The sequence below is a fragment of the Siphateles boraxobius genome, unplaced genomic scaffold (genome assembly GCF_051911475.1).
Source record: "Siphateles boraxobius isolate OS27281-9 unplaced genomic scaffold, OSU_SipBor_1 77, whole genome shotgun sequence".
Taxonomy (NCBI): Eukaryota; Metazoa; Chordata; class Actinopteri; order Cypriniformes; family Leuciscidae; genus Siphateles; species Siphateles boraxobius.
The window spans coordinates 16,241,387-16,259,712 of NW_027509205.1; the positions used below are offsets into that span (position 1 = coordinate 16,241,387).

An 18,326-nucleotide genomic window follows, 5' to 3' on the forward strand; every position below is an offset into this window, starting at 1 on the left:
ACAGTTTAATCACTTTTGTAGTAGCTTATGCTGGCTCCATTTATTATCATCAAAACAAAAATAAATTACAGATTAGGTGGGTGAGGGCGAGGTTGATCCTCGCTCCAAAGCAGGACAACAGGTCATCAAACTGGATGCGGGACAGCCGGAAGTACCGCTGAAAGCGGCTGTCATCCAGGCGCAGCTCCTGGAGCAAATGGTGAAACTCGCCAAACTGGGTTCACCTCCGAAGGGTCTGGTGGACCCAAATACGGCGACGATTATCCCTACGCCGCTGTTCTGCTCTCCAGAGCAAATACAGAGCTGTGACTCTCTCGATGAATGCTCGATCAACATTAGCCATCTTGTAAAAAGATGGCCGCCTACAGATTTCGCCTCCAACGCACGTGAATTTCACTCTTGACACAAATGGATTCAAAGTCTACACGCGTATAACTAGATGCGGCAGGCGCGAATTTGATGCTCAATTCGCGTCTGGTGTGAACGCACAGTTAGGACTGAGAAGCATCCAAAAAGACAGTCCCTTGTTGTCGCCACCTACTGGCGTAATGATGCAACCTGCAGAAACAGTCAAAAAAGTAATATTTCAAGTTAGGCTTGCACAGAAAAATGCACAGGTGAACTTGAACCAAGTTACAGTCTCTCTATAATTTCTTGTTTTAATTTTTTTTGCATAAATGTTAATATTAACGTTAAATTTTAACATTTTTTTTTTGAATTTTTACTTAGAATTTTTGTTTGTTGAAAAAAAAGAATCATTGCACATTTTGTAATTTTTTGCTCAAAATGTTATTTTTGTTGACAAAAACGTATGCCATTTTATTCCAACTAAAAAGAGTAAAATAAAAAATATGATAAGATCAACATTTACAATGTTAAGCAAAAAAGTAATTGTCTAAAACCCACTAAAAAATCATCAACCTCCACTTGAACATTTGACAGTGGTTACGCAGGTAACAACTTCATTTTATTCAATATTCCAAAAAAGGTAGCTGAGGAGTTTCCTTCATTGTGCCATGAAAGGGGATGTGAGACAGTGAAGTGACAGCATGAGTCAGGATCTCACCTCATGTGGGCACCGGCTGAGAACAAGTTAAGTTAATTCAAACTTCTCTTCCCTTAACGCCCACTCTGCGTTGACAAACTTTGATCAAAAACCAGCTTTTCATTACAAAATTCTAATGATAACCACTCTAGCCAAGATAGATAACTGACCACAACCAAAACCCCCACCATCTACTTTGATGTTCTCCATCTATAGGTGTCATTGCCTTTACACCTAATGGTCATTTCACTTTCTACAGTTGGACATCTTTGCTTAATAAGATGAATGTGACAAGCAGATAAAAAAAAATCTTTTCATGTAATATGATCATTTTAGCACATGGGCCCACAAACCTGTAATAATGAATTTACTTTTCTACTTCCCAAAGGACTGGATACATTTGCAAACCTGTTACTAAGGCAAGATAAAGCAAAATAATAAATAAAATATAATTTAATTTAATGATAAAATTTAATTTATAAAATAAACAAAGGCTCGCTACTGAACAACCAGTGTAGTATCCAACTAATGACTCAGGTTGTTTCTTTTTAGTGAATCAAACACATATAGCTACAGTTTACAACTATGCATAGCTTAAATCAGAGTAGCTGACTGGTTGTTGAACGTGTAGTTAAAGATACATATAAGGCTATACAATTAAATTACATAAAACATTGTCAATATTTTTGAGACCCCCCAAAATTTCACAAATCACGTTTTCAGGGGAGCCCATGTCTTATTAAGGGGCGCCGAGCCCCCCCCTAGCTCCCCCGTTCGCACTCTGTTTGTGATGGTATTTTCTATAGATATGCTCAGATGGCAGTCTACTAATAACATTAGAGCGACAGCACTAGGAACGCCCACAAGCTGCTTCACAGTACAGAGACTAGCGACATGTAGCGACAAAATCGCTGGCGGTGTGAACGGGGCTTGACTGTGCGGATGAATGTGACCCTTCACAGTAGATAATAAGATAATAATAAGAATATATAAGAAATAAGAATAATAAGAAAATAGATAATAACGAGTGTCTTTCAGACATACAAGCAATATACCATAAGTGTATATATATATATTATTTTTATTTTTTTAAAGATTTATTTTTGGTGTTTTTGCCTTTCATTAGGATAGGACAGTAGCTAGACAGGAATTGAGGTCTCGGGATCGTAAAGGTCCACGAGCCGGGACTCGAACTCGGGTCTCCCGAAGCACAACAGCGAACAGTTGCAATGATCATTTCCAGCACACAATTAAAATATACCTCAAATATATTTGTAATAAAATGCAAATAAATACACTTTTAAAAAATAAACTGGATTTTCACTTCAAGTATATTTTTCTAAAAATATATATTTTTTTAAATAAAATATAGCCTACTAAAGTACAATTATTTTAAAGTGTGTTAAAAGTTGTATTGTGAAAATAGGTAAAAGCAGACTGCTAATATACTTTTAATATATTTAAAGATAGTAAATTTTTGTTAGTATATTTGCAATGTACTATTGAAAAAGGGAATATATTTCAAATACAATAAAGTATACTTTTTTTCACTAGGGGTCCTATGCCATACACACGTCGAAGTACCCGGAGCAACTTTTCTCTTCTTACGGAAATATGATGAGACACGCACTGGCGAGTGACGTATGTACCCAATTTCCAAAACTATCCCGTCAGGTCTAAAATATAAACACTTATAAGACTTCCACGAATGAATCAGGCTAATGATGTATTGACTAATTATTTAAATTGTATTAATTTGGAACAAAAAAAATCATAGTGTTCATTTAAGTTCTTGCTGGTTCCATCCCTACTAAAATCACTCAGAAGTCCAGAACACATAGCCAACCCCCTGGCAGCCAACCACAACAAACTATATGGTTTCAGATACTATAGAGGTTTGATGTTTTATTCCTTTACACTATACAGAAGCTGAGCTGTATGGCCGATCAAAATCAGTCTAATGAATGATTTCATCATTCATTTGATCACCTCTAAAGTCATTCATCATACACTTTATCGGATGCATTCTCAGAGTCTTGCTTCATCCAATCCGACTTCATCAGCCTGCGGCCTAATTCACAATTCCATTCATTAAAGCGGCAAAGTAGACAGAACACTTTGAGACACCGAAATAGAAAGATAATATCTGACATTGTGACATTATCATTATCTGCCCAGAAAATTTTCATCTTTGAAAAGGAGGTGGGGTGTAGAGCGAGAGAGAGGAGTCATTCGTAATGCCTTGTCTGCAGCCCAAGTTAGTTTCTCTGCATATGTGTGGATTTATCCAGACACGTTCCATTTCATCCTGTTAGTTATTAATGAACTCTCTCCATCATCACCATGGCGACAGCACTAACAATCCAAAAAGTAGACAGAAAACTAAATCAGGGCCTAAAGAAAGCCCCTCTTTGAGCATTTCTAAGCATGTGTTGTTAAGTTGAACCTATAAACCTTCATAGTGTAATCTGTAACTTTCATGTCAAGCCGGTTCTGACCCTGGCACTTTCACCCTGACTGCAGCAAGATAAAAGCAAAAATTTAGGAATGCTTCAATCATACTCCTACTGTCATATGTTGCGTGTGTTGCCAGCAGAGGCTGCAGAAGGTGGACTAAAATCATCCTCTATATTTATAGCAGCTATAAAACCTCCTAACCCTGTTGGTAACAAATGTTAGCATGCAACTCATCCCATTTTATATGCATGTTTGTGCGCTTTAAAGATACAAAATCAAGTCTCGCCCTACATTTTTTTCTTGTTGAAGAAGGCTTTTCACTCAGAAATACGTCACAATAGGGAAGAAAGTCTATCTCAACTTCCGTTTCATGTCGACTTTAAAGAGCTCTAGATTTTAAAGTGCCATTGTTGTGGACGCAAACATAGTTATCGATTTTGGTGTGAATTGGACTTATATTGTATCTAAAGCCTTGTTTATTGAACTGTTCTATAAAAGCTAGCTGTTGGTTGTGATTTGTTTTTTAAAAGTCTGTAAGTAAACACTGGGAACTCAGCTGTACTGAGCTGAGCAGGGAGTACATTTATTTTTCTCGCCAAAGGTATAGAAAGAACGTGTTATCATAGCTCAGTATAAAAACAATATGATTTCATGGAATTTCTCCACTATGATTTAAACAAGCATGTGTACGTGTGCATCGCTGCATGTGGATGTTTTGATATCAGTAAGTAATGTGCTGAATTGGGGCTTCCCCCATGTCATTAAAGCACTATCACTGCTGATCCAGCCAAACCACACTCAGCATGCTTTCCTCGCACACTACCTCCTGCACGCATGCACACTATGATAAAATAAACTTAAACAATAATAGCCTTTAGGGCCGGAACAAGCAATGCTGGTGATGTAATCATCCATATTACAATCAATGTAGCTGTTGTGATGATGCTTATGTTTGATTTGATGACTGAGATCAAACTAACTTGTGACATCACAGAGATTCTGTTGAAAGAGACCATGAGTGACTAACACAATAGCCTTTGATGATGATTTTCATAATTGTCCGAATAATTTACGCCACTCAACATTCAAGTACTGTGTCTATGTTCAAAGTGGTTCTAAGTGCCACGTTATATATGAAGGTTTATACAACAATTTGCTTGGGATTTGGTTTTCATTTTGTGTTTTTAGGTTTTATTGACAAATGTTTCTGATCCGACCACATTATCAGTAATAATGGTTTCAATAACAATAATTCACAACCTACCCATCACAGAAAACTTTCTGCATTTTTACATGTTCAAAAAACATCAATTAGTTTTACTTATAAGCCGTTTTCCTCATGGGGACTAAAAAATGTCCCCAAGGACAAGGATTTTGGATATTGCCGTCTTTTTGGGGACATTTTCTCCCAATAATGAAGGGTTTACGAGACCGCACGCACACACACACACACACACACACACACACACACACACACACACACACACACACACACACACACACACACACACGCACAAATTGGTGTAGCATCTACTTTTAAACAATTTTCACTCAGAAATTGCTAGTAAATTTCACAACTAATTACAAACAGATGGCAAGTAACACTTTGAATTATACATGAGATTTTGAAGTAGAAAGACTTGTAAAACATACTCCAATCATCTTTTATTTACAATATTTACCCATTACTCTGTGCAAAATATAGTTAAGTTTAGTCAATGTTATGGAAAGGGCAGCTTGTTAAATGATAAGCACTAAAAGAGGAACAACTCAAGAGGTGATCTGACACTGAAAACATTTCAGTGTGTTTCTATGGGTTTGTTTGGACGCTATTTGAGGACGCTATTTAATATAACGATCCTCTTTCCTTGGTTCTGAATTACACACTTTCAAAATTGCATCCTTCCATCTTCCTTTCTCTCTCATTCTCTCACATCTCGCTCTTTTCTGACTGATTTGATTTGGCCTTATTGGCCCTTACCTGCGTCATCATGTCTTTTTGAAGAGATTCCCATCTGACTTTTAGCTGAGACACGTTGTCAAACACAGACAGCCCTTCCGGAAGGATCTTTGAGACAAACACGGGCAGTCACATCTAATGGGATTTCCAATAGTCAGAGACCCCGGAGGCCCTAAAAATATCACATGCACGCTGAGAGAGTTTACCTACCTTTATGTAGCAAAACATCAGAAAGAAATAAGTCATTTTATATAATGAAAAAAAAATTCCAATGGTAAGCATATTTCGCCATATACAATTTCTAGATGATTATTAATTAATTCTATAATTAACTGATTTTATTTTGAACATAAACTAGCTTGTTAACTAAATGGTTAGTTCATCCAAAAATTAAAATGAACAGAAGCTCAAGCTTGCTTGACGCACAAGAACCAATGAGGTTCATTCTTGTGTTACGCAGCACGTTTGAGCTTTAGCAAGAACCAATGAGGTTCATTCTCGTGTTACGCAGCACGTTTGATCTTTAGCAAGAACCAATGAGGTTCATTCTCGTGTTACGCAGCACGTTTGAGCTTCCGCAAGAACCAATGAGGTTCGTTCTCATGTTACGCAGCACATTTGAGCTTCCGCAAGAACCAATGAGGTTCGTTCTCATGTTATGCAGCACGTTTGAGCTTCCGCAAGAACCAATGAGGTTCGTTCTCATGTTACGCAGCACCTTTGAGCTTCCGCAAGAACCAATGAGGTTCGTTCTCATGTTATGCAGCACCTTTGAGCTTCAGCAAGAACCAATGAGGTTCGTTCTCGTGTTACGCACTAATACGCAGCTTGTTTGAGCTTAAGCAAGAACCAATTAGGTTCATTCTCGTGTTACGCAGCACGTTTGAGCTTCCGCAAGAACCAATGAGGTTTGTTTTTGTGCATCAAGCAGATTCCATTTACTATTTTTGAATGCTCTATGTATGTTTGTTGTCAAATGTTTATATGCGAATAAAAGCCTAAATGAATCTGTTCATCAAAGTGATCTTCAGAAAAACATCTCTTCAGAAAACTTGGATTAAACCACCTTATTCATAAGGATTTGTTTTATGATCTCTTTATGAATTCAAAATTAATCTTTCTGATTTTATTAAAAATATCCTCATTTCTGTTTCGAAGATGAACAAAGTCTTATGGGTTTGGAATGACATGATGTTGAGTGATTGATCACAGAATTTTCATTTCTGGGTGAATTATCGCTTTCAGACATTGAGCTGTTGCAATGATCTTGCAGTTGAGCCGTATTGATTTGTCCCCGTCTCATATTTGCAAATGTATCTGATTTGTCAGCCAGTGACTCACTAATCGTATAAGCAGTAAGTTACTGCTGACCACTCGCTGCCCTTTGCACTGACCTCTCTGAACGTGTGATGTCATTAATAAGAACGGTCTGTGATGACACACACTGATGACATCATATGCTGTCATACCACAACACAAGCAAGTTATTGTGTAGTACATAATGCATAATTAATGCATATACAAACTAAAAAACTCCGTAGATACTACAAAGAAAGAAAGATACTACAAATAAAGCTTGCACATATGGATTTGCTGCTTTGTGTCAAGAGTTTGTTTGTTTGTATTATTCATCATCCCAGCATGTTTCTTCTGTGACTAAACTTGGCAAACAAAACTATTTATACACATCATACATCGGTCATGTTGTTGATACAATCAGAGAGGGACGAGATAGAGAGGAAAGGTAATTAATAAAATATAAAACTATCAATATACAAGCATAGAGTGTGGAGAAGGTCGAGTGGGAAGCCACATCCTGAACGGAGCAAAACTACGCTCAGAGTGGAAAGCATCTCTAAACTTTTAATTGAGGTTCAGTTCTAGTGGCAAAAAAACCCTAAATTTGAAAACTGAGTATTCTCTGTATTTATTTGAAAGTTGTTTGACTGAAAGAAAAAGGTTACTCATATGTTTCCCATGAATGAGTAAAGCTCCTGAAAGCCAATTCAAATTTTGTTGAGAGAAGCTGGAATCGCATGCATTTATTTACAGTGTAGTCGAAGACAGTGATAAAATTCATAAAAAGTGTTTTTTATTCTGACGCTTTGGTCACAATTTAATCTGTTTTAACTTAACTTATAATAATGAAATTATGTAATAAAGTTATACAGCACTACTATTGATGAATCATTTGTGCTTTCTGGCACAAAAACAAAATACAAAACGGTGCTGTTTATGTGTCCCCATTAATACATCATTGAACTTCTTTTTGTATAAAATAAAATAAAAAAAGAATACATGTTCATATGAATATCAGAAAATTATCATTATCCTATTCATTGGCATTAAGTGCGTAATATTTTTCCTGAAATTTGTGTGGAAAACATTTACATTTAAAAAGAAATAATTCAATGCTAATATATGTATATATACACACAAACACACACATACACAAAATATTGTAATCTGATACATTCGTCAAATGATTCTTCAATTATTTCCACCGTGGTTGATGCAGCTCACGATGCACTGCGCCATGTCCTGTCAAGAACATGTTTGGAGTAAGAGGAAACGTTGTGTTTATCAGATCATGCATTTTTCATTCATGTTAAATACATTATTAATGCTCTCATAACATTTACCCTACTTCCTGAACCATTGTTTTATTTTTCACCCCTGGTTTCACATTAATTAAACATTTTGTTTTATTTTTGCATCAACGCAGCCTTGCTTCTGTCATAAACTGTGATGTGATCAGCCATTCATCCTAGACATGGCTCTATCCCAGAAAAGCACAGTTCAACATGACTGAAATGACATGAAATGTTGCGCAGACACTGTGATAATTCATTTTAGGTAAAGTTTCAATTATTGATAAATTGTCTCACCAATCAGATGGAGAGCTACTGAAAACAAGAACAGCTTATATTTTTTAGGTTTGATAGCGTAGAGAAATATGGATCTGTGACATGAATGATTTTCAGTGTGTTTGCTTTATTACCTCATATGGTCTTGATAACGTCTTGACAGCGAAAATGATTTAGGCATCTCTATATCCGGAAAGGGCTCAAGTCTAAAGAAATATGAGCAGATAAAGCTTAAATAATCACACAGTAGGTTTTTAACACGCACTATATCATACGCTCAAATCCTAAGCTATGTTTTCCTCCAAACAAATGAATTGCTTATTTTAATGATGAATTACATTCAATGTACGTAAAGAAAATTGGGTTTTTCAAACTTTGTGATGCTAGGACCTCTGTGTGTGTGTGTGTGTGTGTGTGTGTGTGTGTGTGTGTGTGTGTGTGTGCGTGCGTGCGCGCGTGCGTGCGTGCGTGCGTGCGTGTACGTGAGATTGTGAGGTTTTTTTTTAATCAGAGACTTCAAAGAATGTTTCAACTGCTTTTGTCCATATGAAATGATTTGACCAATGGAAGTCAATGGAGTCCAAACTAACAAACCCCACTGACTTCCATCCCAGACAGCAACATAGTGTCTAGATCCAGCCACATCTGGTACATGTGGATTCAACCCGTATCAGATCTGGGACAACACTATGTGTTTACTATTGTATGGACAAAAAAAAACAAGAATTTTCTTTGTTCAAAATATCTTCTTTTGTCTTCCACCTAAAAACAGCCATACAGGTTTGGGACGACATGATGAGGGTGTCACGGTTTTGGTTCTTTGTGTTTAGAGACTCTTAATGACCTGTTATACTCACAGCGAAGTTCTGTTTCACTCTTTGTTAAGGGTTAAAAATAAGTTTAAAATACCTTTGCAGTGATATACTGTTAGTGAACATCTTGACTTCGCGCACATTGCTGAGAGCGACGTTTAGATGAATATGCAAATATGTGCGGCGCACTTTCCTCTCAATAACAAAAATGACAGCAGTGAGAAAAGCGACGTGAAAGTTCTGCAATTTGGCACTCCAGTCAGTAAAGTCACATTTATTTATATAGCACTTTATACAATGAGATTGCTTTAAACCAAACAGCTTTACAGTATTAAACATCAAAAAACAGTGTCAATGTTGCTTTCAATTAAAATTACACTGCAATTTCTTCTATAAAGCGAATCTCCAGTGTTTATGTTTTCACTTGTGGACATCTGACCTTGACGTACTTAACCGAGGAAAGGAACAGGAGAAGAAGGCGCTTACCTATTACGTAATGGTCCTTTATTTTGTTCTGTTTCTTCTAGTTTCCCTTTGCCTATTTAGTTCTTGTTTCCTCGGTTGTCCTGGTTTCTGAGTATGTTCTCATGTGTTTCCTTGGTACCTGATTATGTTTGCCACCTTTTTTTGTTTAGCTCTCATTGTGCCTATTTATAATAATAATAATCAGATAGCTATCTGATTAATCAAAAACGATTCCATTTACATCTGGTCACATAAATGTGTTTTCGCAAAACGGATATAAATCCGATCTTCAACACGCTATATGCAGATTTAACATTTAACGCTATATGCAGAGTTCATGTCACCGAAAGCAACAGATATCAGCTAATTTCAAAATCAAAGACCGCAATAGGAGAGAGCAGCTAGTAAGATCACTTAGTTTCTTTGCATTTAATGAAGATGATTGTGTGTTAAGCGTCTGCGACTTACTTTCATTTTGATTTGATAGTTTGCATGTTGGCTTGATGAATAGATGCTCAGCTGCTCTTCTGCGGTTATGCGTTCTGCAGTAGCGCCGTCATATCTGGCTATAACATGACATATAGCCTATAACATGCTCTCAAATGTTTAGTTTTTAGCATTGTTGGGATGAGTAAAATTTACATATGTGGTTTCAACAACCATGCATTTACAGTTGTTCAGTTTCGTCTGGAATGGTGGCCCAGACCACATCCTAATGTGGTTTGAGTGATCGGATTTAAATCCGTCTCGAATTCGTTTCGGAGAGCATTTACACCTTCTTTTCACGATTGGATAGCTATCTGATCACAGAAAACAGATCTAGTGACCAGGTGTAAACAGCCCCAAAATGTCTTGTATTAAAACCTTCAGTTTGTTCTGTGTTGTCTTAGTGTTAGAAAGCTGTCACGGGTCCTGCACTATGGATTATCTTCTTTGTTTTTTCTTATGATTAAAGTTTTGTTGCTGCAAATAGATCCCTTGCTCTTCGTCTTGTCTTACCAGTTGTGACAGAGATGATTTTTAAATGATAAATGATTTTTGGGTGTACTATCCCTTTAAGTAAAATATATTTGAAAATAACATGTAGTTTCCCAAATGAAATAACTGGCTTTTATACTTTTAATTGTAATCATTAAAAAACGACCTAAAAAATATGTACTGTATTAAATGACAGTGTACATTTTGTCTACTCATTATTATTAAATGTATACACACTTTGCTATTTTTCCCCCTTTATAACCAACTAACGCTGTCATATTGGCACCTGTTGCTTTCTCTAATTTTCTCTCCTTTTCTCTCTCCTCTCATTTTTTTATAGTGCCCTTTTTTAGAAATACTTCTGTAGCGTGGGATGATAATCTGTTATAATTGTTGACAGCATGCTTTGCTCTTCAGGTTGAATAAAGACCCATCTTCTCTTTCCTGTTTGAACAAAATTTGAACAAGAAGTGCGTCCATGTGTATTGTTGCACAGAAGCAGTGTCATTAGCGTCCCTTCTTAAGCCTTTAAAGTGCAAATGGAGACACCCACTAAAGTGTTCTCCTCAAAGATATCACATATACAGTCAGCCTACACACAATGCCATCCTGCCCGAGATGTTCCTCTGCGATCTCTAATGATGTTTTCTGGGGGAGGGAAGACACGCTGCCCTTTAACATGATGCAGGGCAGAGAATAAGTTTAGATATAGGGAGGAGTCGGAGAGAAGGTCAAACCTTACATCGTCTGGTGGCCAGATCCTAGGAAAAAGACTGACAAACCCACTTTCTTCCCTCCCATGTGTTCGAAAAGGAGGACACTTTACACACCCATGTCAACCGCATGTTTTCCTGCATCTCCAAACAACTTTGGAACTGTCTTTGCTGGCTTGGGAAGCCAAAAACAGAGAAAAAGCAAGTGTTAGATTGCTGTTTGGCTCTGGAATGTTCTGTTTCTTTCCTCCCCAAAAGAAAATAAATCCTTATATAGCCTCTGCCAAAGTAAAGAAAATAAAGGTTAAACTTCAGAAGCATAAAAGGACAATGAGACCCTTTTTTTGTCAAAAAGATGTTTTAATGTTTTTGAAAGAAGTATTTTATGCTCACCAAGGCTGCATTTATATGTTCAAAAGTATTTACAATATATTTAATAGTATTAATGTATCTAACATTTTAATTTATTCCTGTTGCGTTGCAAAGCTGCATTTTCAGATTACTCCAGCCTTCGGTGTCACATGATCCTTTAGAAATCATTCTAATATGCTGATTAAGTATGGTTATGCTGGTCAGTATTTTTTTTTTTTTAGAGAAATTTATACTTTTATTCAGCAAATACTGTAAATGCTGTTCTTTTGAACTTCCTATTCATCAAATAATCCGGGAATGGTTTCCACAAAAATATTAAGCAGCACAACTGTTATCAACATTGATAATAATAAGAAATGTTTCTTGAGCTGCAAATCAGCATATCAGAATGATTAAATTAATAAAGGAATAAATTACATTTGAAAATATATTATAATTATACAAAAAGTATATTACTGTATTTTTGATTGAATAAATGCAGTCTTGGTGAACCTATAGGTGACTTTCAAAAACACACACACACACACACAAAAACTCTTTGTACAGTATATTTTATATTCCTTCAAAGTTGCTTTGGATAAACATGTCTTCTGCAAATGTAAGCTTCAGTTACCAAGCCAAATTAATTGAGTAACACCCAATCAATGTGCTAAAAACCTCTCAGAACAACAACTATCGCCCTAGCATTGTGATATTGCCTTTTATAGCAAGTGACTCACATTTTCTTCAGAAAAAGCTCTAGCTGTAGTGACAGCATACTCTGTTTGATGGAGTCACGACATTGCAATGCACTTGACAGCAACAATTCAATGAAATTGAATATAATTCATGCTAAGAACAACTTTCTGTCTCATCTTTAATATCTCATGGCTAACCTTCTTTGCCTGTAATGTAAATATATCCACATTCACACATCCATCAATCCATTTTTTTTAGTCTTTTTTTTAGTCATCAGCCTCAGAATTAAAGAATAAATTCCTGCTTTCTGGAAGATCTGGGAGTATTTGTAATCACCGTCATCATTTCCTCTAAGTGAACATATCCCTTACATTACGATAAGTGCTGTGGTGCAGTTCCTGTTAGCACCATGGTACTTCCTGCATTATTAGTGGAGATCTATCCAGATATTCTGCAGGCATCAAAACCTTGACATAAACTCTGCCAGTCAAACCAATATTACGCAACAACAGCATTTGTGATGCTTTCAAGGAAATCATTAATAGAGGTTTTCTGACGTCTAGACGGCATGTGCGTTTAAGTGTGTGTGGTTCATCTCCGGTTTCTCTGGAAGAATCGCACTGACACACTCTGCTCTATGATGGGAAAATGTGGCGTTTGGGTCATGTGACTGGGCGGAAGTGGGATGCAGTCAACGTCAGGGATGCTGGGAAAAGCAAAGACCTCTGATTAGTTCTTAGCAGCTCGTAGACAGGCAGCATCACTGCCCTACTGAGCTGATAGACTTCAACTAAACCATCACACAAGAGATCGATAGCGCTGATACGTGTACAGTAAACCATGGAAGGCACAAAGACAGAGACAGCAGTGACACTGAGACTATCAAAGAAAGATTTGCTCTTTCTGTAAACATTTACATGAATCTGACCACTTGAACATTGTTCAAATTCACTGCATGTACTACATTTTGTTTTTAGATACTCACCAGAAAGAAGTTGTAACCAATGATAAACTTAAACACTGAGTAGGGTGTAGTTTATGTGACACGTTTACATCACAGCCATGATTTACTACTTGCTTATACCACTCTGAGGCAAGTGGTATTAGCAACTGGAAAAATTCATCTTAAACCAGTCTAAGCTGGTTTGTTGGTTTTGTTTAGTTTCCCAACCCAGTCAGATTGGTCTGATGGCTGGTTTTATAGTGGTTACACTTACTCTAATGAGAGTTAGTCGACATGTAGGTGCAACGTGACATATAGTCAACAGATTGTCTAAAGGGGACCATTAAAATTAAAATTCAAGTGCCCCTGTAATCTTTAATCAAAATAATGATTAGCAGTTGCTCATTATCATTTAAAGAGACATGCACCGAAACGGGTCGCTATGAACAGAGCTGTTTTTGATGAGGTAAAAAGGGTGTTGTTTTACACAACCATTGAGGAATTTTAACCAAAGTATGTTACAAACTTTACATAAAGACCCTAAAGATTCATACCAACTTGTGGAAAATGGGCATCCGATGACCCCTTTAAGTATTAATAATGATACATAATTTATCCAGGATTTGAAGAAAGTAGCACATTTTAAAGCTATCCAATGTGACCCTGTGGAGGCTGAGAAAAAGTTTGACGATGAAGGAAAGATGTGGATTTGTATTCTTTCTTTGTAGTTTTAACTTGCTTTCTTGGCTATGTCGAGTGCCAGGAGTTTGTAGTCGGATAGTTTGCAGATGCTGCTTGTGAAATCCTATAAAACAAAGTGATCCACAGCTGTGAAAGATATTTTGATATCATCACCATGTTTGAATTAAGCTTACGATTAAGAACAATGATGCACCTAAGCTGCATTATACAGTTTGCCAGACATTTCTCATTTAGGAGAATTTTTTCTCTTTTTCTGATAAACATAGCTCTGCTATGATTTTTGAAGTCTAATATCTTGTTGATTTAATAGTTTTGGCTCACTTTTGCACCACAAAGGTGGTGAAATTAAAGAATGCTCTAAAGAAAGCAGCTGGAGGTTGCACTGGATACTTATTCTGTCAGAACATCACAAATCCTCTGACGTCCTAAAACTCATTTATTTTCCTCTTAAGTACACAGAGGACAGGGCTTTGACATCTCAGCACTCCCCAGGAAGCATAAGCTTTCCAGGAAAGCAGAAATCGCCTGTTTCAGATGGTTCCTGTATAACTCCTCTCATGGTTTGTCCACGGAATCAGCATGGAAATCAGATGAAAACTCACAGCAGTGAAATGCAGAACCAAAGCCCAACTTAACAACAGCTCACTCACTCTGAAACACATGAACGTTCAAGCTCAAGACCCTTGAGGAGTATTGTTAGTGTTGCAATCTTCCAGAAAATAATATAATGTAACCTCACACCTATATGAAACAGAACACATTTTGGAATCCAGAGCTAGATTTCAGCTCATCCGGCGCATTCACTTTCCCATAGAGAGAGAGAGAGAGGGTTGTGATTGATTGAGAATGAAAAGTAAATAATCCTGGGAAGTATGACTTCATGCAGCCTCAGGAGGAAGGTAGTAACTTTGAAGGTTTGCCACTGTTGGTCTCTAAGTGAAACGTGATATCCTCATAATCAAACGCCATCAAAATCACCAATGTTGCACATCAAAAATTCTAAATCATTTTGAGGCCAGAATTATTTGATGAATTGTATAATCCTGAACATCTTCAAAGATGCTTATTATAGACCAATTATGCACACATGCTCCTGCTCAGGACTAGCAACACAAAACAGAAAGCAAGGAGGATCAGAATAATGGCTATGCCGAAATAAACTGAAACTTCCCAAACCCTACCCCACAACTTGTTGTCAACAGATTGTCTAAAGGAGACCATCAAAATAAAGTGTTACCTTTTTGTGCCCCCAATCTTTAATCAAAATAACTTTCCCTCCCTCCGCCAGTGACATCTCCTCTTCTCTGATCACGTGTTTACTGGCGCGAGGGCGAGACAATCTGACACTCATTTGAGATTGACCAATAGCAATCCACAACCATTCAATTAATTCCCCATGGACAAAATCAAGCCCCGCCCTACATTTTTCTTTTTCAAGAAGGTATACATCATATTAGGGAAGAAAAGACTATTGCAACATATGTTTCATGCTGGCATCCCTGATTCATCAGGCAGCATTAAAAGGGTTAGTTCACCCAAAAATGAAAATTCTGTCAGTATTTACTCACCCTCATGTTGTTCCAACCCCGTAAAACCTTATTTTTGATTAAATCTGAGAGCTGGATCACTCCTCCATAGGCTTCTTAAGGGATTGAAACTTGCCAGCCCCGAAAAGTTATTAAAGACATCGTTAAATAGTGCAGGTGACAAACCTGGCTCAATCTTAAGTTTATCAAGCGACGAGAATACTTTTTGTGCGCAAAAAACTTTTTTTACAGTCTATGGCAAAACCCCCCAAAAATAACGACTTTATTTCAACTATTCATTTCCTTCTCTGTGGGCCTCGATTTAGTTCACGTAGTGTAATAGCGCAGTGCTTTTGTGTTGTACGTCACACGTAGGCTCACTATTGCCCAACGCTTCATGTGTGTGAAGCGTGTGACGCATCACTTGGACTATTTTAACAATGTCTTTAATAACTTTTCGGGACTGGCAAGTATCAATCCCTTAGAAGCCTATGGAGGAGTGATCAAGCTCTCAGATTTAATCAAAAATATCTTAATTCGTGTTCTGAAGATGAACGAAGGTCTTACGAGGTTGGAACAACATGAGGGTGAGTAAGTACTGACAGAATTTTCATTTTTTGGTGAACTATCCCTTTAAGTATATATATGTGGTATTAATGATAGGGTACATCCTTTATCCAGGATTTGAAAATGATAACAGATTTTACAGCTATCCGTTGTGCCATGGGGAGGCTGAGAAAAGGTGTGAAGAAGGGAAGATGTGAATATGTCGTTTTAACTGGACTAATTGTAAAGACCTTTTGGCACCCGCCCATCTTTCGTCACAGCTATTACTCCAACCTGCAGATACCCACACTTGCCCTGGGGAATCGGTGTACTTCCCCCTCTACTGGTTAAAGGAAAATACTTCACTCAGACTTTTGGATTTGTGCATCTGATGTAATTGGTAACAAACATCCAAAAACAAACACAATGATATCTATAAAAAACAAACAAAAAAACATTCAGTTTATTCCCATAAATACACAATTTACATGTCCGGCACTCGATAACAAGGATTTTTATAGAAACCATTCAATGGTAACAATAAAGAAATAAGCAAAACCAAGCTCTGGGATGGTCTATTTTTATGTACACAAAGCAGTTGCATAATACAGTTGATGGCTTTGTCCAATAGGTTTTGGATAAGAACAAGTGCCATGGAACGTTTGCTAGTAGGTCGAGTAATCATCCATCAGTATCCTGAAATAAACACTGAAGAACCTTCACCGCAACTTTTGTTTTCACCTCATACTAACACCATGTGTGTCCTCCACCTCTGGGAATTATAACATTAGGAAATGGTGCACGTCCTGTTCACGTCTTCTATTGCGTTTTCTTGTGGTTCTCTCTGGCAGCTTTTCTCTTTAACTGCAGAATCTTCAATTCTGTCATGGTGGAGAAGGTCCTCCATACCCACACAGCCTAAAACACAGAGACTGAGTTTAAATCAAAATCTTAAACATACTTTGTAAACATAATTAGATGAGATACATATTTTAGTATTATATATGAAGAAGAATATTCTTAAAGGAAAATATTACCACAATAAGAACTGTGTTGAGCAAGAGCGGTACAGAGTATACTAGTGATATGAACATTCCTTTTGAATCAAAGTATTGGAACTTTGAAAAAGACCTAAAAACAAAATGCAGACACATTCAGTATATAAAACCAAATACATAACATTATGTCGGTGGGTTTTGGTGGGTGTATAATTACCTACCTCCAATTCATCGCTGCCAACTCATTCAGGTATTCTGCACTGTAAACCATTGTGACTGCAAAACATGAAATACTATGTTATCGGTTGATCACAACATAATATAAAGTGCCTAATATATATACGCGTGTGTTTTATGCATGTATGTACATACATACAAACACATGTCGATTTGACAGCACTTATATATATGGTGGGATAAATATATAATCATATATTTAATATCATTAAATAAATATAAATCAAATTATGTTTAGGGTGCTTTCCCAGTCTAACCACACAAAATTGTTAAAAATAAAAATGTCGTCTTGTAATTTTCGGAAATTTAATTTTGTGTTTCACTATAATTTTCTACATTTACCCTTAACAATTTAATTATTCCAGAAACTCACCCATCAAGAGAAAATGACAGATCTGAAGGCGGTAGTATTTGCAGGACAGGATTGTGAAAGCAAAACAGAAGACATGGAAGGCCAGCAGACAAATCAGCCAGGATTCTGTCCAGTCAACCTGGAAACAAGTTTACATGATGATTATAATTACTAGTTCTTCTAGTAAAAAATCGTTTTCTTTATTTAATTCGGACCACGTGACCTCGGATGTACTGAGAAATAGCGACACAACTAACGTTAGATTATCTTTATGTCTAAGAGAATCAAATGTTGCTGTAAACTTACAGACTGTAGAAAGCTCCATAATGATGTGACGCGAACATTGCTGAATCCATCGATTGGAATGGCGCTGATATTTTTAGCTTTGGACTCAGTCATTTTGTTTGACTACACACCACCAAAGCCGTCTCTGACACCACTAAACCACGTACAACGTAAACACTTCCGCATTCGTCACTTTATTTCTCTCGCGACACAACCTGAAGCTCACCAATGGATGGCGCTATTACGCTTCTTAAACATGTAGTTGATGCTAAGAGCAGTTTATTCACAAACAGTAACATTAAATATTTAATATTTATTGTCAAATAGGTTTTTTCTACATTTTATATCGAAATAAAATAGAATGCCTTTAAATAACCCGCATCGATTTAA

General features: G+C 36.9%; 1 protein-coding gene across 1 annotated transcript; it reads right to left on the reverse strand.

Annotated features, from left to right (window-relative positions):
• Positions 1-16,508: 16,508 nt before the first annotated feature.
• tmem18 (transmembrane protein 18) lies at positions 16,509-18,069 on the reverse strand. The gene is made up of 5 exons (XM_077218129.1): positions 17,958-18,069; positions 17,673-17,790; positions 17,284-17,338; positions 17,102-17,195; positions 16,509-16,982 (listed from the first exon to the last, which is right to left on the reverse strand). Exons 1-5 carry the CDS (start codon positions 18,048-18,050, stop codon positions 16,884-16,886), a joined length of 459 nt encoding a protein of 152 aa, XP_077074244.1. The 5' UTR covers positions 18,051-18,069; the 3' UTR covers positions 16,509-16,883.
• Between the last annotated feature and the right edge of the window lie 257 nt (positions 18,070-18,326).

Coding starts and splice junctions, on each gene's coding strand:
- tmem18 (XM_077218129.1), bottom strand. CDS start 18,050: ATGACTGAGTCCAAAGCTAAAAATATCAGCGCCATTCCAATCGATGGA. Junction 17,791..17,957: donor TATGGAGCTTTCTACAGTCT/GTAAGTTTACAG, acceptor ACTTGTTTCCAG/GTTGACTGGACAGAATCCTG. Junction 17,196..17,283: donor TTGGCAGCGATGAATTGGAG/GTAGGTAATTAT, acceptor TTTTGTTTTTAG/GTCTTTTTCAAAGTTCCAAT.